This window comes from Pelodiscus sinensis, chromosome 11, assembly GCF_049634645.1.
Source record: "Pelodiscus sinensis isolate JC-2024 chromosome 11, ASM4963464v1, whole genome shotgun sequence".
Lineage (NCBI taxonomy): Eukaryota > Metazoa > Chordata > Testudines > Trionychidae > Pelodiscus > Pelodiscus sinensis.
In genome coordinates this window covers 25,923,509-25,945,425 of record NC_134721.1, presented here as the reverse complement: position 1 = coordinate 25,945,425, position 21,917 = coordinate 25,923,509, and the positions used below count along the sequence as shown (strand labels likewise).

General features: G+C 50.4%; 1 protein-coding gene across 2 annotated transcripts in view; it reads left to right on the top strand.

Moving 5' to 3' along the window:
• The first annotated feature begins 16,235 nt into the window (after positions 1–16,235).
• CELSR3 (cadherin EGF LAG seven-pass G-type receptor 3) overlaps positions 16,236–21,917 on the top strand; it is a 76,558-nt gene continuing 70,876 nt past the window's right edge. For both annotated transcript variants that reach the window (XM_075938834.1, XM_014577431.3), the window contains exon 1: positions 16,236–20,758. In XM_075938834.1, the coding sequence (XP_075794949.1) occupies positions 16,318–20,758 (4,441 nt within the window). In that variant the 5' untranslated portion in view covers positions 16,236–16,317. The remainder of the gene's footprint in view (positions 20,759–21,917) is intronic.

Genomic DNA, 21,917 nt, shown 5'->3' with positions numbered 1-21,917 from the left:
TCAGTGTTTACACTCTATGAAGTGCTTGGAATTGCTTCTTGCAGGCATCTCACTGGTGACTATTCCAGGCTAAGGAAAATAGGTAAGTTTTGCCTTCTAACTTTGCGAACATTTGCTCTGAACTTGTGGGCTGCCCATCCAGAAGACTGTCAAAATCAGGCCAACAAGGAAGATGGCAATGGAAGATTGGTTAGTGTCCCTATTGAACCTTGGAAATGCTACGTGCAAGGAAGCTCGTCTGGTGTACTTGGAAACGGAATGAAGGAAACAAAGTGGCAGGAAAATATGGCCTCTTCGCTGTTCGACCCCTCGCAGGGCCTGAGCCACCAAACTTAAGCCAGAGATCCCCAGGGGCTGTATGCAGGTGTGGCGGGAAAGACTTAGCCCAGTGGGGCAGCTTCCCCAGTGAAACGCCCTGCGCTGTTGCCAGCACAAGAGAGGGCTTCCCCCAAGCACGGGTTCCCCAATGCATGCCAGGGCGATACTGAGCTCTGGCTTTATTCGAGAAGAGAAGCTCATATAGAAGGCAGTAAGAGGGTCAGCAGCTCCCCAACGAGCCTCCTGTCAAAGCCCCGCCCCATATTGCTGTGTCTCAAGGCCACTCTATTTCCTCTCTACACTTCTGCTCCAGGCGCAGCGGAGAATGTTTCTGGGTATCAGTTTGTTAGAGACCACTTCTCCTACTGGCTCCTGGTCCCCTGCCAGGCTGCTGGAATTCAAGGCTCTCTCTCCCTGTGTCAGGAGCTGTCTGAGCTCGGCCCAGCAGGAGAGTTTGTACTTTGGGGCAGGAAGCTCTTCTCAGCACTGTCTCCTCTTGTGCCAAGGACTCCAGCAAAACCTGCTTTGGCACCTCTTGGAGAATAGTGTGCACCAGGTCCCCATGTGGGCTAGGGAGCTCCAGCCACATGCATGGGGGCAGTCTGAGGATCAGGGTGATGAAAGCTGCTGTTCACATTGATCGGAGCTGAAGGATTCTTGTGCTGCCCCAAACTTCTCTGTGGCAAAGGATCCCTTTGTGCGCTCCCTGGATCTCAGCGGTTCTGGCTGGGGCGGGTGGGGAAGGGATTTGGCAATATGAAAGGTTGATCATAAACATCATGAAACGGGTCACCTGGCCCGGGACTTACATTTCAACAAAGCAGCTTGTGTTGCTGGCTGTTGATAACCCGCCCTTTACACATTTCAGAAAAGCTGCTTGTCTGTCAATGGGTGTCACTCTGCTCCTCCTAAGAGTGAGATCCGGCAGTGTGCGGAGAACAGAAAGCGGGTTGATGAGTGATTTCCAGGGCACTGTATGAAAAGAGTGGGTGGACAGCTTTTGTGTAGCCTTGTAGTTCTGTGAGCCCAGGTGTGGGATCTCCCCTCTCGTGATGTGGGAGAAAATGGACAGGAACAATGGGATTGGGAAAGCCTGACCCTTCTACCACAGGAGATCTGTGAAGTGAAGGAGCAGAAGATATCTGCCTGTGGCGTTTCGTGAGCACAGGATGCCATCGGGGAGAGTGTCTCTGCCCCCAGCCAGGATGGCGAGGAGCTGTGCAGTTTCCCTCAGTCATTGAGTTTCCGGGTGGATGGGAACCCTGTCAGTTAATCAGTGTAACTGCAGTGAGAGAAAAGGCCTCAGCAATCAAACTAGCCTCCCCTCTGTAAACTCATTATCCTGGAGCCTGGTTAGCCTTCCCAGGCCGAATGCAGGTGACAGGCGCAGATAACACACTTGAGTTTTCATTATGTTTAATGGGCCATTATTAGACCAGCATCTCTTCAGCTGTGTGTTTTCATTGTGCCCCAGCACTGAATGACGGCGGCTGGCATAAGGGAAGCTACCGTTGTGTCTGATCCTTTGCGTGGGTCTTATTGTCTGCAGTGAGTCAGTGGCAACTGTTGCACTGTGTCTATGCCCTGATGATTCCTAGCCCTCCCCAGTGACATGAACTGAGTAATTAGAACAAATGCACTGGGAAGCCTCCTAATGTTTCTAACCATCACTCCCCCCATTGGATTTCCTGACACACACCCTGTGTTTAAGGAAGTGTGATGTGCAATCAGTTGGATGGCTGAGGTTCTCATTAGTCTAGGACATTTCTGTTATGGGCTGGCACTTACACTGCCCCTCCTTTAAGATCTCTGGGGATTTCTCAAGCACAGCTTCTCTTCCTGCCTTCCTCATGCAGGATTGTTACTTTATTTTCTTCATCCAGGCCACCTGTGTGGCAGGCACTAGAGCGCTGCTTGCCGGGATCTGCGTGACACCTCTGGGGCAGATGAAGCCCATGACTGTACAAGTTGGACCGCCCTGGTCCAGCACCCTCAGGACCTGACTGGTCCCAGATGAGGGATTTTTCTGGACCAGGGAAGGACGTTTCAGGCCCCCCCTGCTGCCACTCCTCCCTCCCCTTCCCACTCCGCCCCCCTAGGCTTCCCAGCTTCCCCTGCAGCCCACACAAGCTGTGCGCCAGTTCCTATCCCCTCCCCAGCATTGCTGAGCCACGCGCCAGCTCCTGGCACACTCCCTTCCCCTCCCACACCAGCCCAGATCTCCCATCCTCCACCTTCCCCATAACCCTGCTGAGCCCGCACTCCCTGGGACTCTGCCCCCACCCCTTGCAGCCCAATGAGACATGCACTGGCTCCTGGGCTCCGTCCCCCTGCAGTGCACTGGGATTCTGGTCCTGGAGCATCCAGGGTCATGCCAGACCACAGATGTTGCTGGACCAGAGAATCCTGGATTTTAGAGGTGCAACCTGCAGTCTATTGGCCCAGGGTTTATGAAGTGGGATTTAACTTAAAACCATTTAGTGACTGGCTAGGAAACCTCCATTTCTTGTTTGTTTGCCAGGCCAGGATCAAACACCAGACTGAAACCCAGGACTTAAGTTTCAACAAAGCAGCTTGTGGTGCCGGCTGTTGATAATCCACCCCTATTCATTTCAGCAAAGCTGCTTGTCTGCTGTTCTGTGTCACTGCTCCTCCTAGGAGTGAGATCCGGCAGAGTATGGAGGAACAGTTAGCAGTACAGAGAGCGGGTCGATCAGTGATTTCCAGGGCACTGTATGAAAAGGGTGGACAGCTGTTGTGTAGCCTTGTAGTTCAGTGAGCCCAGGTGTGGGGTCTCCTGTTGCAACATGGTTAACCAGAGACACTGGAATAGTTGGACAACAGCCAATGCACTCTAGTCTATCACTGATGTTCTCGAACCGTGGATTGGGACTCTGAAGTGGGTTGCAGCCAGCAGGGCCAACAGCCACCAATGGGCCCAGGGTGGTGTGGTGGGTGGCTCCGTGGTGCTGCTCAGTGCTGCCTGAATTGCAGTCGTGCCACAGTGTTGATGGCAGCACCTGGAGCCCGAGGCCCCTCTGAATCGGCAGGCCCCAGGGCAACTGCCTCCTGTGCCATCATTGGACCTGGTTGTGGCCCCGTTTTAATAGGGTTGCCAGGGCCAACATTAGTCCTGCTGGACCCTGGGGCGGAAGCTGAAGCCTGAGCCCCATGGCAATGGGGCTCGGGCTGATGGGGTGATGCAGTAGCTTTGTGGTCAGAAGGGGGTCATGGCGCAATGAAGCGAGACCCCCTGGGCTATCAGGTGCAGCCTCAGTGACGTCTCTAAGGGAAGATGCCGTTGGGAGCAGAGCTCGGCCTCTTCCCCTGCAGCGATTCTCTCCTTCCTCATTCCCAATGGGCTTTGGGTGACCAGCAGGAGCCCCGAGCCTCCTTGAAATCACCTTGGGACGTTTGTGTTCTCTTGGCTCCCGGCCTTGTTAGATGCTGGCTTCTTCCTGGGGGTGCGTTTCTATTGCCGCACTCTGCTGTCCTCCAGCTCCCTGTGTGTTCTCAAGCACCGGCCTGGCGCTCTGGTTGATGGACTGGCCCTATCACGGTGACTGATTTCCTTGGCTCTCTGGGGACCGTGTGTAAATGGTGCTCTGTGCACAGCAGCAGGAAGGGATACCGTGGGTCTTTCTTAAATGATGGCTGAGCTGTGCTCTGTCTCTTAATCAGTGTCGTGGGTTTTCGTATGGAATATGCAGGGAGTCTTCCACTTGCTTCTCTTCGGAAATTTATGGGGCAAGCCCTCAGATTCTCACAAAGCTGCTGCAGGCAGGGCCGCCACAGGGGGGAGGGTAGGAAGAGGGCAATTGCCCAGGGGCTCAGGCAATTGAAAAGGGCTCAGTGCTCCCTGCCACTTTTTTAAATCATGGCAGTTAACATTGCGGTAGCCGGGGGAGTCCCAGGGCTCCCTCCCGCTTTTAAATCACTGTAGCAGCGGCAGCTAGTGTGAGCCGTGTGCCTGCACCGTCCAGTGCCGCACCCGTGTGACGACACCATGGCGGGGCCAGCACAGCAGCATGGGGCACCACAGCTCTTAAGAGGGGGCAAAAGCTCACAGTGAGAGGGGGAAACTGCCCAGGGTCCGTTAAATCGCCACGAGCTCTGAGCCGTGCAGAAGAGCTGGCGGGGGAGGCGAGCTCACAGCACCACCCCTTCCACCCCGGATTTGGCTTTTGTGAGTGGTTCTGGTCCGTAGGTGCTTGCGGTGGCTCTTGTGAGCATCCTCCATTCTGACACAGATTAATTGGGTATCAATGTGACCTGTCTCCTGAGCTGTCCAGTGCCAGGTCCCACTATCTTTTTTTTCCCCATACCCAGCTGGGTACCTAGAATGTGATTTCTCCTTTTCCTAAGGATATTTGCTCTGTCCTTCCCACCCCCCCAGCAGCCTGCTGCTCTCACTTGCCCCTGACAGCCTGCATGAAGTGCTCCACCACCCCTTCGGTGCCTTTACCTTGGGAAACTGTCCCTGCCTAGTAATATGCATGCTCACTAATTGCCTTTCCCAACCCCAGTATCTAACAATGCTAGACTGCAGGTACACAGAATGACCACTGCACAGAAATTGAAATACTGTGTGTGTTCAAGTGGTTCCCAGATAGCTGTCAGCTTTGACTCCTGTGTGTCCATCTTGGCTGCACAGCTGCCTAATCCCTGCTCTCCCACAATGCACTCTGCAATGTGATACCAGCAGCCTGCTGTCCAATTAAGTGCAGCAAGATGAGACAGCAGCGTATTTGAATCTGCTGGGGTGTGTCTGGTTGGACAGAGACTAAATGTGATCTTAGGCTAAAACAAAACTCTGCACCTCTGTGCAAGTTTTCTGCCTCTTGTATTTCGGGGAGGGGGAGAGAGGGAAGGGGGTCGCATTCCTTCCCCCAAACAAGCTGCCCTCTCTCCTTGAAACTTTGCTTTTTGTTCTTTGGCTGCAAATGATGGCTCCATACCTGCCCAACCTGCATGTTGTGATCTGGGCCTTTGAGAGACCAAGCCAAAGGTCTCCTGGCCTTGGGTAGAATAAAGAGCATACTGTTTGCATGAAAGGCAGAGCAGTGCTAGGAAAATCCTGTTGCCTGCAGTTCCCCAGGCCTATGTTGTGGACTAGCTGGCTGAGAGGGTGGCCAGAAGAGGGAGAGCATTCAGGAACTTGCCACTTGTAGCTTTCCTAGAGATACCACTTGAAACATCACACCCATAACAAACCAAACTGGCCTTATTAGTTTTGTTTGTCTTCTTTGAGCAGTGCCAACACTCTCCTCATGGGGAGGCCTGGCCATCACTTTCCCAAGTCATCTTTAGTCCCTAGAAGCTACCCTGGGCAGCAAGTGTTCTTGCTTAGATGTCTGCTGTTGAAGTGAGCTGAAATTTCCCAGTTTGCCCCTCTCTGTATTGCTGCTGGGGTGTTGGTGACCAGCCAGAGCAGTGTGTGCATTGTTTTGCTGAAAAGCTGAAACTGACTTGTACAAATGAATGTGGGGTCTCATATGCCTTATTAAAGTATTTTAGTGACTGCTGATGAAGTAAGTGTGTGTGTGTGTGTGTGTGTGTGTGTGAACTGAGGTTACCCACAACTGTCCACAGCACCGTACTCCCTAAGGTTGCATCAGTGCTGTACATGATGTTCTACATTTGCATTTCAGAAATGAAAAATCGCTGGAATCACCAACAGCCTTTATCGCTTTGGATTTATTTTCATAGCACCCAAGATGGCAAACGAGGCCCTTCTCAGAGGCCATGTAAGATAGACAAAGTACAGTGAAATGAAGCTGATAAACAGTGGGAAGGAATGAGGGGAACAGAAGAAAAAGCATGTGGCTACTCTGTGTAAACCACGGGTATTAAATCTACTATATACTTGAGTTTGTCTGTGTCTCTATCTAGTCAAGAACTCCTAAAAGGAAAGAACTAGGCCCACCAAATTTGCTATGCAGCCTCCCCTTATCATAACTTAAAGCAAGGTAAGAGTTTGGTTGTGCCAGGAAAATGGGATGTGCTATAATGGGCTTGTTTCTCATAAAACCATACAGAAAAAAGACAGAAATCACCAGGCAGGTAGAAGGAGCTGGCTGGGATACTCCTCTTCCTCTTCCCCCTCCAGATGTGCCCCAACCCCAAGCCTTTTACCACCCAGGAGCCCTTTTGGGAGGGCTAGGGGGCTAAAGCTCTTCTACCCCCATTCCCCTGATTCTTATGGGAACATTGTTGGCTGTTCCCCTTCATCAGGAAGCACAGGGAAGGCTCCTGCCTGCCACCCCTTGCTGCTGCCTCTGATACAGAGGCAGCAGTGTGGTGTGGCAGGGGACTCCCTGGGAGCGAGGCTGGGAGCACACTGGCTGCTAGCCCTGCCCCTGGGAACTATTGAATAGTCCTGTAACCAATAAGATTTGGTGCAGTTATATAACTATTCAATTACATGACATCTAAGATCCCTAATATCAATATACTGCAAAGTATGCAAATTAGGGAAGTGCTGTCAGTGAGGCCAAGCTGCAAATGGCATAGAGGTGGAGGTAGTGTCTGCCTTAAAATTACCTGGCATCAGTGTTCCCTGTGAGCTGTGCACTTGTGTGGCCACTCATGAGAGATTAAAATGTTGCCCAGCTGATTAGCTGAGTACCCACAGCAAGGTGTGTTGTTTCTACTGGTGGTGCACATTTGCATATGCCTCGATGCACATTACAAATTCTGCATGTGAATGGAAAAGATTAGAGGGAACATTGCTTGTGAATACTCACCACTATAGACAGTAGTGGGACTAAATTCATAGTCACTTTGCAGACTCAGGCTTTTCACAACTTTCCTCTTCATTATACATCCTCTGCCCACTCCTGCATCCCAGCCCCCCAGCTTCTCAGCCAGATCTTGGATTTTACTTTCTTAGAAGTGACTGCTGCTGTTACTTTCTTCTGACATCTAGTGCTGAACACTAATGAGGATGTAAACCCCTGTTATTCCTAAGCCTATTATAGGCTTCAGTGGATTAGATGGCAATATTAGTTGATTGAGATTAAAACTAAGTCATGAGACTGACAAAGTAATAAACCACTACTGCTGAGAGCAGCCCCAAAATTAAAAGTTGGGGTGTTTTTTTTCCACAATTGGCAGGGCAGCTTCCCCTCTAGTCCTGTTCTTCCTGTAAAATGTTAGATTGTCCTGCCAGGGAGCAAAAACAGATTAATGAAATCAGGGCTATGCACACATGCAGACTTGTGCTCAGAGGAGAAGCTAAATGGCTGCAGCTGTTATATTCCAGATAGCCTGGCATCCTATTAGCAGTGTCCTGGAGAATCTCTGCCCTCCTGATAATATCAACCTCTGCTCAGCTCCTTTTCTCATGGAAAAAAGCCGCCTCTTTTAAATGGGTTTTACTGAAAAATCTAAATTCAAAATCACCCCCGATGCCTGACCACTGAAATCCAGATTAGAGCACAGACACTCTGGGGCTGTGAAATTCTGAAACAGCTGTCTTTTGGCACAATGCTTTGTTACTGATATCATGTGTTTTTACCTGATTCCTAATGGCTTTCCTAGACCTAGAGAAGTGTGGAATAGTGCCGCTGTGATCGACCTCTAACCACTGCAGCCCACCAGACTATCCAGTCCTGCCTATTGTTGCAGATGGCACAGGGTGGGTGTGTCTTTCTATTATTGCTTTGTTTGTTTTTTTTGTCTTGAGACCCAAATGGCCTGCCAGAGTAGAGTTACCCTAATTATGAGAGTCTCCTCAAGCTCACCGGCTTTCCCATCCTGGGAGCTGGCACTTCAGAGGGAGCCAGCTTAGCCCTTTAGCTTGTTCTGCAAGGGCAGGGAGGAAAACAGCAGCGTCACACAGCTACATCTGTAGCTACATCCGTGTAGACTAACACGGCGACGTCTCTATTACTATTCCACACAGCTAGGGGCAGACACAGGAGCCAGGAGAAGAAAATGTTCCCAACAGATTTCCTAGCACCTACCATTTCATGTGTGTACCATGTTGGCTGGAGCCTAGTGCTCTTTAAATAGCACCTGGAGGGAGCTATGGAGGGAGGCAACAGTGACCGGTGGTAACACATTTTACCCATCTCTGCTCTGCTCTGCTTTCAACTACAAATCGCTTGGTCCATGTCTCTCAAAGGCCCTTGAACATACCCAAAGTATTACTAGTGAGCCTGCTGCTTCAGCATTCCAGCATTGCCTGTGGAGCCTACCCAAGAGTTCAGGAGGGAGTTGTCTTGCAAGAGTCCTTCCCCCCTCCCCAGCTGGCTGTGGAGGGATGAGTGCAGCTCTCATCACTACATTGCTGGGCCAGCAGCAAGGCTTCCCTCCTTCAGCTCGTGAAGCCCTCCACCCCCATTTCTGCACCATTCCACTTCTCGGCCATTGGGGCTAGAGACAGATTTCAAGCCTGTTCTCTGCATGGCACGGTCTGTGCTTTTGCTAGACGCCTGGGCTGTGTCCCAGGGGGCACCTCCAGTACTTCAGTGGGGGGGGGGGGGGGGAGTGCCAGTTTAGTCGTCCTCTTCTTGCTCCGTCATCCCTCAGCTCGCCTGCTCCTCTTCTGCCTGCCACCACTGGCTGGAGCCTCCTCCCCACCTCTCTGCCCTGAGCCCAACCCTCCTCCGCTGATGCGTTAGTGCATGCGGCACCCCAAACTAGAGGGGGTGGGGGAAGACCTGGTACAAGCTCCCTCCCCTTCACCCAGGATCGGGCTCAGCTGTGTGTCAGGTTTGGGGCCCCGCTGCGGGGGTGTGTGTGCAAATGTTGCCTTTGCCCCTGGGCGCATAACACCCTCACTATGCCTCTGGTCCATATGTCCAGTCTTCTTTCAATGAGCCCACTTCACAGGTCCCATTGTTCTTGGATCTGACTTCCATCCCCTCTCCAACCTTTGCAAGTGCCCAGAGGTGCTTGTCTTTCATGCCTTATCCAGTAACACGTTCACTCAACAGGACAATCAAACAAACAAAAAGGGGTACAAAGTCTACAAGATACAAGGTTTCTATGTCAAAAGACTGAATACAAAGTTTCTATATCGGGGTTGCCAATCCATGGCTCTTGAGCCGCATGCAGCTCTTTGATTTAAAAAAATGTGGCTCCTGCTGCTTCTGAGCGCACACCCGGACTGCTCAGGCCAACCGCTCTGCACAAGGCACCCAGCGCATGCTCACGGCCAGGCCTCTCTGCGCACAGTGTCCCAGAGCGTGTTCACGGCCGGCCGCTCAGCGCATGCACCCCAGCACCTGGAGGGAGAAGTGTGTGGTGGCAGCGGCTCTGGGACCCAGGCATTAAGTTAGAGCTGGGGTGTGTGTGTTGGCTCTGGAGGAGGGGAGGAGGATTGGGTTGGAGTGGGGGATGGGCTGGGAGTGCTGGGGTGCCTGGCTCTGAGGAAGGGCATTGGGTTAGAGCAGGGGGCTGGGGGTGCCTGGCTCTGGGGGAGGGGAGGTGCCTGGTTCTGGAAGAGGGGAGCGGGATTGGGTTAGAGCAGGGGGTGGGGGTGCCTTCTCTGGGGGTGAGGGGAGGGGCATTGGGTTGAAGGTGGAGCTGAAGCACCTTAAACTCAAAGTCTTCATGGATGCAGAATAAGGCAGCCAACACAGATGTCACATTTAAATTCCAGGGCAAAAAAAGAATCCGCATGTACCTGGTTTACACTGTGTTTCTTTAAAGAACATTCAAAGGTTATTGTTTGCCAGGCTGAAGCAATTATTCTGAGAGATGAGTTTCTCCTTTATTGTTTCTGAGCCTCTTATATTTGCAGTCTGAGACAGGTACTTCAAATTGTGCTAATTTACTTCTCTGTTCGGTTTAATTTTAAAAAACTCATGGGACATAATAGGGCAGTAGTGTTAAATTTAAAATAGATGGTGGGGATGGTGTGTGTGTGTGTGTGTGTGTGTGTGTGTGTGTGTGTGTGTGTGTGTGTGTGTGTGTGTGTGTGTGTGTGTGTGTGTGTGAGAGAGAGAGAGAGAATATTACTGTATTTTTAAAAGGTGTTTTGTTTTGTTTTAATTTGATATTTGTTCCTTGTCAAGTACCCTGAAGATCTATGGACTGGCCGTGAATTTTTTTAAGTGACTAGAGACTTTTGTATTGTTTTTTTGTACGAAATTTTCTGTAATGTTATTTTTATCACTACATTTTGTGTACTGTATCTATCTATCTTTCTATATATAGATATGTAAAAATAAATATATAATATGTGGCTCTTCGCACTCTATCCACTGCTATTTTGGCTCTTGGTCTCTAACTGGTTGGACACCCCTGTTCTATATGAAAATATACAAAGTCTCTATATAAAAGGACTTAATACATCAAAGCTAAAGACTTATTACAATGCTAAAAGGAATTGATACAAAGTTAAAATAAAAATTTCAGTGAGAAAATGATAAATACAGAGGTTAATGAGATGTATCTACAATAGGGTGGGGATAGGTCACGAAGAACTTGGACGTGGCACTTACAAGTGTCTGGACTGGCCCCCAGAGGAGACAGACTGGATGACATTTTCCATTGCTAATTTCTCTCATTCTTTCTTCACAGATCTGCCTTGGAAATGCAATCTGAGTTCAGCTTTTTCCTTCTCTCCTCATGTAAACAGAACAGGAAGACAAGCTGGAACAGAATCGATTTTGTGGCTTTAAGGCTGGATCCTCATGATAACACTCAGAACTTCTAAAGAACCTTTTTATTGTCTGGAATTTCTCATTTAGTAGGACCTAGATGCTCTAATCGGGGACCTGTTGTATCAGGTACTGTACAAACATGACACAAGGAATTTCAAAGTGCTTCACAACGGTCAATAAGTATTGTCCATAGTACAGCTGAGGACACTGAAGCTGAAAGTAGCCAAATAATTTTTCCAGCAAGCCAGTGAAATGGGCTGAAGTAGAATTTATATTTCCCACTTTTACTGCCCATCACACTACCTTTTTCACTACAGTTTTGTTGGTTTGCTTTAGTGACCCTTGTCCAAATGTGTTGATGCATTATTTGCAGCCCATCACTGTGATATTGGTGCCTAAGTTTTATGATGTTTATATTTAGGATTTTAATGAAAAATCAAATGTCAGCTTCTGCAGTATGTATATAGCTTGTGCAGTGCTTTCCCAATACAAAATATTGTTAGAAGCTAGTCATCTTCAGAACCCCATTTCAGAAAAATGTGTATAGTACTAGACAAAGTTGTTCAAGCTCTACATGTAATCAGCGCTAGCAACTTGTAAAGTCAGATTAGAACTCTTTGTTCTCCTGCTTGTTCATTTCTTGTACCGGCTAAAAGTAAACAAAATGCAATCTGCTGTAGATGCTGGCCAGTGAGTAAACTCCAAGTCATGTATATTCTGACTGCTTGCTAATATTATGATGACTATACGGGGATAACAACAACGTTACCTTAAAAAGTATGGTCGGTACATGTTCTTGGGATAGCAAAGTGAATGGAGACTTATTCCATTCACATCCAAAGGACTATTCCTACTGCATAAAATTCCTTTTTAGCTGGAAGAGCTAAACTTTAAAGGAACCTTTCAAATGAGGTGAGCTGCAACAACTTCTTGCTTCTCTCCTGTGCCCCTCTGTTTAAGCAGGTCCTAAAGTTTTCACATCAGTAATTGACTGGGCTGTGCAAGGTGATCTCTATCTGTGTTGCATAATTGGATTTTGCAAGAAGGCAAGATCACTCCCTTATTTAAATGCAGAAATTTAAATAAAGAGTAATGTCTACACTTCAGATTAAATAGGCCCGAACCCATTACATGCTATCTCCATTGAGTAAATAATTATTGCTTAGATCTTCTTCTGTATTCTGGGCCTCTGGGTCTTATATCAACAGTCATTGCTATAACCTGTCAGATATTTAAATATTAATCCAGTCTTCTCTTCTGCAAGTGGGAAGTGACCATGGTACAGAGTGTGGGGAAACCTGATTTGAAACGCAAGGCACTAGAATGCCTGCTTTTTCTGACTCCACAGTGTAAACTCCAAATCTGAAACTATAAGACTAAAAGGGACTGGTTCAATGGCCATTGCTAGGTGTTGGTGTGAGTGAAGGGGGTGGTTTCTCTCCATTGTGATAATGGGGACAATGAGGCTCTGATTTGAATTCTCTTCCTAGCCCTGCTTCTGTTAAACCTCTGCAGCAGCCTATTAGCCAGTGGAGCATTGGCCTGTGCCATCCACATGCCAGGGCTAGGGGTGGTCAGGGCTGTACCATTTGAAGCCATCATTGGAACTGGCAATGGAGTATTAACCCTTGGGGTGCCCTAGCCCGTGATCAGTTCTTAAAAACGATAATAGTGGGCATCGCTTCTGCTCCAGTGGCACAGATGTGTCTGAGAAACATCTAGAGTTTAAATCTCTTAAGGAGGTTTGAGTTAAAAATAAATCCTCTGTAATAGCAATGCTCAGCTCTTTACAAATAGTCATTGATTAGAAGATTTACCCAGTGTTGCTTGGGTCCTTCAGGGCAGCAAGCTGTGGATAGGGGTGATGCAAATGTCAGGGGAGGGACTTGGTGATGTGAGGCTCAGGGCAGGGGCCTGGATGTGTGAGGAAAGCAAGAATCAAGGTTGAGGTGGGGAGGAATTCAAGGCAGGGGGCTGGGAAGGTGGGGGTACAGGAGTCAGGGCAGGGGGTTGGCAGGTGTGGGGGACCATGCTGCCCTGACAGTGGCTTCTCCCTGGTGCCTGACAGGACAGTTGCCCCCTAGGGCTGGCACGCTTGCTGCCCCCCTGTGATCATTCTGCAGTATAAGAGTTCTGTTATTAGAGCCCTCCTCTTCCATTTGATGTGAAATAATCACATTCCATACACATCCCATTGTCCTGGCACAACTAAACCCTGACCTTACTTTAAATTATAATTATGCATACCAAATTTGGTGGTCCATTTAGCAGGCATTATTGAACAAATGGATGGACGGACTGACAGAGACACATCTCCCTAAAATGTATAGTAGATTATGCCTAGGCCTAGGGCGACCAGCTGGCAAGTGTGAAAAATCAGGCCCCACCCCCCTCCCATTTATTTATTTATTTATTTTGAGAGGGGGATGGTGGTAGGGATAGTTGCATAACTAAGACAAACACCTAATATCAGGACATCTGGTCATCCTAACTGCCTCACATTGCCCTTGTGTTTAAGTTAAGTCAATACTGTTTATCCCCATTTTGCAGATGGGGAAACTGAAGCAAGTAAGTTCTTACTTAGCTAGGTCTGAGGAAGAAGTCACTGTCACAGTTTGAATAAGAACTCTGGAGCTTCTGGCTCTCCGTCTTGAAATTTAAATTCCTGTGAAGGTATCATAAAAAGGATTGAATCTTTAGATAAATAATAGGAGCATCCCTAGTTACTATTGCTAGAAAAAAATTAAAATAATGTAAGTGTTAGAGACCCACATGCCTCAAAGCATAAACCAACTACTAACTGCTTGGGATTAGAAATAAGCAGATGCCAAAAGGGGAAATTTACGTAACTGTCCACTATGAGGTTGCTTGCATCTTCTAGTGATAAAGTTGAGAGTGGCTACTTTCAGAGTCATAAATCTCATATGGGTTGGCAAGCCATATGTCTAGGAGCTCTGAAATCATAGGGAGGATGTGATAGAAAAGAGAGGGAAATGGCCAGAAGGAGATCTAATCTAGCTTTCTCTCATGTCATTTCTGATGTCTGATTTCCCATGTGATTTTTCTATTTACATTGGCCCAGGGCTAGGGTGAAGGCTTCTCATGAGGGACAACCTCCTTTTATATAATTTATTCTTGTCTTTAATATCTTCTCTTAATGTTTCTTGTGTGGTACAACTCTAAATATGCTAGCAGAAAGAATAAGCTACAAAAGAGCAATGAAATTTTATATTAGAATTGAAAGTGAAAGAAGGCTGCGCTCTGTAATTTGTCTGACAGGCTGTTTCCAGGAAGTATCTGATGAAACTGATCCCAGAGCTTGCTGTAATACATAAATTAGCCTCCTCATAAAAGCGTTATTGGAGCTGGTGATTAACTGAAAGTGACTCATGGGCAAGGGGTAAGGAAGTAGGTGAAAGATAATGTATTTGCTAGCATGACCTGTATCCTCCATTAATTTAAATGGAATTCTGGTCATTTGCTTTCCTCCCAATGTTCTTGGTCCCTGTTCTCTCAGCCCTAGTTTCTGGTTTTCCTTTTGTGCCTGCAGGAAGCACATTTCCCTCTAATGATCAAAGGAAGGAAGAATTTCAAGGCAACCATATGGTGATGGGAGGAATCATGTTTGTCAGTTGGGAGTATAGAACTGAATCCAGATTACAAAACTAGTTGTGTGACATTCAGTGTTTGTGATACACTATTATCGCAATGGTTCTCAAACTGTGAGTCAGGAGCCTAAAGTGGGTTGTGACTCCCTTTGAATGGGATTGCAAGTACTGGCTTAGACTTCATGGGACCTGGACTGAGGTCCACGGCTGAGCACCCAAGCCCAAGAGCTGCAGTCTTGGACAGTGGTGTTCAGGGTTCAGGCCCTAGCCTGGGGCTGAAGCCCTTGAGTTTCAGCTTTCTCACCCTCCACCCAAAACAGTGAGAATCAAGCTTTGGCCCCATCACTAGCAACTGTTGGGCTCTCAGATGGGCCAAAGCTTCAGTTCTCCCTCTTGGGGTTGTGAAGTAATTTTTGTTGTGAGGAGGTAACAGTGCAATGAAATTTGAAAACTCGGCATTATCTGATTACTCATCTTTTGTTTATTGTCAGGTCTGAGTCTTTAGGTGGGGGTTGAGGGAGTAATCTCAGACAATTTATAGGGATGACTAGTTCTAGCTTGTATTACATCATTCAGTTCCTTTCCCAAGGTTCAAGGAAATATAATTCCTATTATCTATTCTCTAAAAGATGGAGAAAATATTAGAGAGGTAAATTTAATCAAAAAAGGCGAGGATGCAGATCTGAGTTTGTGTGCACCTCCTCTTCTCATTTCCATCTACCCCCTGGCTATGAAATTCACTGTGCAAATTATATGGTAGTATAAACAGCATCTGAAGTAGCCATTATGTTGGCACTTCTAGAAAAGAAGCAAAAGAGCTGGACAGATCAGGCAGGAATTAGGGAAAAATAAAGGGGGGGGGGGTGAGAAATGCAATCCATGTGAATGTACTGTAATTTTCTGCTTGTGTGTTTTTAGTTTATAAAGGAAGATGTCAGAGCACGAGTTGTATCTTTTCTGTATCAGACAAACTCAGGTAGGGGTGATATGCAATGCTGGTTAGGAACAGAGATGAAGGCTCCTTGTGGACTGATATGTCGAGTTATCTAACCACCCTCCTACCTGTTCCGATCTGGCCTAGGAGGGCAAGCAGTGGCCTGTGGACTACTTAGCCCTTCTCTTACATTAGCTAGTGCTGGAGGGTAAGGAAGGGGGAGTAGGTAAGAAGTGAATAGGGTTTCTTCATCCTCTCCAGTCATGCACCGTCTTCCTACTCCAGCCACTGGCACCCTGCCTTGCCTCCCAGCTCCCCAATCCATCCTTTCCTCTAGTCCCACCGCTCCTTTGCCTGGCTTCCCCGCACTCCCCCCCCTCCCCTTCCCCATCGCCTACTCCTGCACCTACTTGACCCCTTCCTCGCAGTGCAATCCTCATCGCCTTCCCCTCCATCCCCACCAGAACCCCGCACCCTTCCCCCCTGCATTCTCTCCCCCCCCCCCCCCCCCCAGGACCCAGGGCTCCTTACTGCCTTTCTCTCCGCCCCCTCCGCTGCGCGCGCCGCCCCTCCCCCGCCGCAGCGAAACACGCCCTTCAGCACCCTGGCCAGCTCCGCCAGCTTCCCGCCTCCCCCCCCCCCCCCCCAGCTGCCCACAGTGAAAATGGCGGCGGCTGCCGCCTGCGCCGGGCGGGCGCTACCACTGCAGGGCGGCGGGAGGGGAGCAGGAGGGCGGAGCGGACCATCGGGGCAGCCGGGAGCCATGTTGGGGCTGCGGGAGGAGGCGATGCCGCCGCCGCGGAGCAGCCCGGCCCGCGCGGGAGGCAGCCGCCGCCTGTAGATGGTGGCGGGGCGGCGGGGGCAGAGCAGAGGCGGAGCGGGGCCGAGGGAGCGCTGGGGCCTGGCGCCCGCGGGCGGGGAGGGAGTCGGGGGGAACATGGCTGAGCCGCCGTCGCCGCTGCCGGGACCGAGCCGCCGGGGGCGGCTGCTGCTGCTGCTTCTCCTCCTCCCTTTGTTCCCCCTCGGCCGGGGGGAGCGGGGAGCCGAGCGGCCCGGGGGCTGCGCCCGCCGCGAGAAGCGGGAGCCCGGGGGGAGCCGGGAGCAGGAGGGGCCGGGCAGGGGGCTGCCGTGCGCGGGGGGCGGCTGGCGGGGCTTAGTGCTCCTGGGGGGGCTGCGCGGAGCCGGCCCGGGCAGCGGGGGCTTGGCGGCGGGCAGGGGGTGTCGCTGCGGAGGCCCCCTCCGGCCGGCGGGGGGGCGGTGGGGCGCCCTGGCGGGGAAGCGGCGGCGGGGTTGGGGTGCTCCCTCAGCTGGCTCGGGGCCCCCGGTGTGGGGCACGAAGAGGACTCCGAGCCCAGCAGCTGCCCAGGGGGAGCAGGCCGGCGGCCCCCCCTGCTTGTGGATTATAAACGTCCAGGCGCTGCCCCCGGAGCTGCCGGTCCTGGCACTGAAGGGCGCTGGGCAGCCCGGCACCCAGAGTCCCGGCGGCTGGGTAGCCGCGCCGAGCCCCGGCCGCAGGACTAGAGGGAACGGCTGCCCCAAGCCGCCGTGGCACCAAGGCGGAGAGCTCGCTGAGCAGACAAGGAGCGGAGCCGGTCCGGAGCGCCCAGGCACCTTCGCCTCCGTCGGGGCAGACAGCGGCGGGATCCGGAACCCCGCGGAGGAGGCGAGCGGAGAGCGGCCGGGCCCGGACAATGGGACTGGCTCCCTGGACAGTGTGGGCGGCCAGACACACAGAGCCTGCTGCGGCTGTACCAGCCAGAGCCATCTCCGAGCTGCCGAGGGGCTCCCGAGCTGCCCCGGGGGCTGGCCGAGCGCGGCTGCGGAGGGCACCCGGCGCTCCCTGCACGGCGAGAGGCTGTGCGTAATGCAAGTGCCCAGTCCCGTCGCGTATAACTGCACGGATCCCTGGCCGCTGGAAACCTGGCAGCCTCGGCACCCGGAGAGGGACCCGCCGGCCTCGGAGTGCCGCTCCTGGTTTTCAAAGATGCATCTCAGGCCGCCAAGCCGCAGGGAGTGGCTGACCCTACTGACCTGCCTTGGGCTGTGTGCAGGGAGGCAGCCGCACGGGGGCACGTCCTGCCGGCGCGCCGGTGAGTGCTGGGAGGCCAGCCCCGAACTGGCTGTGCGCTCGGAGGAAGATCCTCCAGAGCAGAGGGAGGCTGGGGAGTTGGAAGAGGCCGTTTCAGCACCACCAGCTCCCGGGACAGCTCCCGGAGCGGAGCCAGGACCCGATCCAGCCGGCGCTCCGAGCCTGCCAGGCTCGCCGCCCAGAAAGCGGGTTCCCTGTCTGTTTCTTCACCTGTTTGATTCCACCAAAGGGTGTTTACAAACTCTTTGCTTTGCCGTGGCCTTTGGGAGCCCGTCAGCCCAGGATCTCCTTGCTCACTTGCCATTAAAGTCTAGTCCAGCTATGCAGTTTGCTCTACCCCATTATGCGCCTGCCAAGCAGAGGAGGAGGAGGGAGAGTGCGTTCCTACCATTGTTAAGGACTGGCAGGGCAGCCAACCGCCACCCCCACTTCCCTCAGTATAATTACCAGGTTCAGGTGGCTGAAAACCAGCCTCCAGGGACTCCTGTGATAACTGTGGCAGCACAAGACCCAGATTCTGGAGAGGCTGGGAAGCTAGTCTACTCCATGGATGCCCTGATGAATAGCAGGTCTATGGAGCTGTTTAGCATTGACCCCAAGAATGGTCTCATCACCACCACCAAAGCTTTGGACAGAGAGACTATGGACCTGCACTATTTCCGGGTTACTGCTGTGGATCATGGGGTCCCCCGCCTGTCTGCCACCACCATGATTGCTGTTACTGTTGCTGACCAAAATGATCATGACCCTGTTTTTGAGCAGAGTGAGTACAGAGAGACTATTAGGGAAAATGTAGAAGAAGGCTACCCTATCTTACAGCTAAGGGCCACAGATGTGGACTCCCCACCCAATGCAAACATCAGGTATCGATTTGTGAATGAACAAGCAGCTCACTCTGTTTTTGAGATAGATCCCAGGTCAGGGCTGATCACCACCAGTGGGCAAGTGGACAGAGAGAAAATGGAAAAATATTCTTTGGTGGTGGAGGCGAATGACCAGGGTAAGGAGCCTGGGCCCAGATCTGCTACAGTTAAAGTCTATATCACTGTTCTAGATGAGAATGACAATACCCCTCAATTCAGTGAAAAGCGCTACATTGTCCAGGTGAGAGAGGATATAAGACCCCATACGGAAATCTTGCAAGTTACTGCCACCGACATGGACAAAGACAATAATGCTTTAGTCCATTATAACATCATCAGTGGGAACAGCAGAGGTCAATTTTCCATTGACAGTGTGACGGGAGAAATACAGGTAGTGGCACCTTTAGATTTTGAAGTTGAACGTGAATATGCCCTGAGGATACGTGCTCAGGATGCAGGGCGCCCTCCTTTGTCTAACAACACTGGCATGGCCAGCATCCAAGTGGTGGACATTAATGATCATGCCCCAATTTTTGTCAGCACCCCTTTTCAAATCTCTGTCCTGGAAAATGCCCCCCTTGGCCATTCAGTGATCCACATCCAGGCAGTGGATGCAGATTATGGGGAGAACTCTCGTCTGGAATATAAGCTAACTGGGGTCTCAGCTGACACCCCCTTTGTGGTGAACAGTGCCACTGGGTGGATCACAGTGAGTGGCCCTTTGGACCGTGAGTCGGTGGAGCACTATTTCTTTGGGGTAGAGGCTCGGGACCATGGTTCTCCATCCTTATCTGCCTCTGCTAGTGTCACCATCACTGTCATGGATGTGAATGACAACCGACCTGAATTCACCCAAAAGGAGTATTTCATCCGACTAAATGAAGATGCTGCAGTAGGGACCAGTGTTCTCAGTGTCACAGCAATTGACAGGGATGTGAACAGTGCCATTAGCTACCAGATAACTGGGGGGAACACCCGGAACCGCTTCTCTATCAGTAGTCAGGGAGGAGTGGGGCTGATCACTCTCTCTCTACCGTTGGACTATAAGCAAGAAAGGCGCTATGTGTTGACAGTGACTGCCTCTGACCGGACCCTACAAGACAACTGCCACATTCATATCAACATCACAGATGCCAACACCCATCGGCCTGTGTTCCAGAGTGCCCACTACTCAGTGAGTGTTAATGAGGACCGTCCTGTGGGCAGCACTGTGGTGGTGATCAGTGCCACTGATGATGATGTGGGGGAAAATGCGAGGATCACGTATTACCTAGAGGATAACATTCCTCAGTTTCGTATTGATGCAGACTCAGGCGCCATCACATTACAGGCAGAGCTGGACTATGAAGACCAGGTCACCTACACCTTGGCCATCACTGCCAAAGATAATGGGATCCCTCAGAAAGCAGACACCACTTATGTAGAGATCATGGTGAATGATGTAAATGACAATGCTCCTCATTTTGTCAGTGCTCACTATCAAGGCATTATATCAGAGGATGCTCCTCCGTTCACCAGCGTGCTCCAGATCTCGGCCACTGACCGTGATGCCCACACCAATGGGCGGGTACAGTACACTTTCCAGAATGGGGAGGATGGAGATGGGGATTTTACCATAGAGCCCACCTCTGGGATTATCCGCACTGTCCGCAGGCTGGACCGAGAGAGTGTCCCAGTCTATGAGCTGACTGCCTATGCTGTGGACAGAGGGGTCCCCCCACAAAGAACCCCTGTCAACATTCAAGTCACTGTTCAAGATGTGAATGACAATGCCCCCATTTTCCCCGCTGAAGAGTTTGAGGTTTTGGTGAAGGAGAACAGCATTGTGGGCTCTGTGGTGGCTCAGATCACAGCTATTGACCCAGATGAGGGACCTAATGCCCAGATCATGTATCAGATCGTGGAAGGCAACATCCCTGAGATCTTCCAGATGGACATATTTTCTGGGGAACTCACTGCCTTGATTGACCTGGATTATGAGACAAAACCCGAGTATGTAATTGTGGTCCAGGCCACGTCTGCCCCGCTTGTCAGCAGAGCCACAGTCCACATCAAGCTCATTGACCAGAATGACAATAGCCCTGTCCTCAAGAACTTCCAGATCCTCTTCAACAACTACATTTCCAACAGGTCCAACACCTTCCCTTCTGGGATCATAGGGAAGATCCCAGCCTATGACCCAGATGTGTCCGACAGGCTCTTCTACGCTTTTGAGCGGGGCAACGAGCTGCACTTGTTGATTGTAAATCAGTCAAGCGGTGAGCTGCGGCTGAGCCGAAAGCTGGACAACAATCGGCCCCTAGTGGCCTCCATGCTGGTGACAGTCACAGGTAAGATATTTAAACTCTTTGGAAGGCAGTGATAGTGTCACATTTCCTATGTTCAGGTGGTTCCAAGCTGGAGTGTTCCAGGCAGTGTGTATCTTGTAGAGCTGAATTTACAGCATTTGGGCTATTATTTTACTTAAAATCTGAATGAAACAAACATAAAATGGGTGTCTATGATAGTATCCATTCTACGGGAGCATCTGGTCAAGGGCTTGAAATGTAAGGAGGACCACACTGTGTATCAGCAAAGTGTTATTTAGCTAGAAGATCAGTTAGTTAAAGCTTTAAGCATGAAGTGCTCTCTCTAAATGCACGTATCTGTGACATGCTGGCTTGGGAAGCACACTGCTTTCCCTGGTGGATGAGCAGACTGCTCCTGCTGGTTCCTAGAAGCTGCTGGACTGAATGTGCAATCTTTGCTTTGCTTTGAGCTCCTCCTAGCTAAGGGAGTGAGCCATTCCCATCCTTTGGGGCCTGAGCATGCCCTTGTCATTGTGCTTTCAGCAGTTGCTGATTCAGGAAGTGAGGGATTAAGCTCAGGGTTCAAACTCTCAACCCCTTAAAATGTCTTATTCAAATATTTACTGCTCCCTTTGTGTCTTCAACCCCCAGTTTGTTCTCCCCACCCTTCCAAAAATAGTTCCCATTTCAAAATTCTGGTTGTGGATTATTATTACTACAAATATTTGGCGCTAACTTTTCAAACGCAGCTTCTACAATTTTGAATTCATTTTTTGGAGTCCAAGTTGTTGCATGTACAGACACTGGGTGTAAAAGATTGTGTGCACCATTTTAGAAGAGAGGATTAAAATGTATCTCCTAAACTGACTGTGTAGGTTCTTGTGTGGTGGTCATTTAATGTATGCATGCATACAGAGAATTATTATTTTCCCCACTTTACAGATGAGGATGAAAGGCAAAGATGGAGTAAGTGACTTGTCCAAGGTCACACAAGAAACCAATGGCAGAGACAGAATTTGAATGTAGATCTCGTGCATCCCGGTCCCTTGCCTTTACTATAAGACCATCCTTCCTGCCTTGTAGATGATGTTTCTTGAAATGGATTCCTAATTATACCAAATAACCTAAGCATGACTTGTGAAGGAGGTGTGGGAGGTAGACTTGCTAGATACCTTCACAAAAAACCCCAAACACGGCTGGG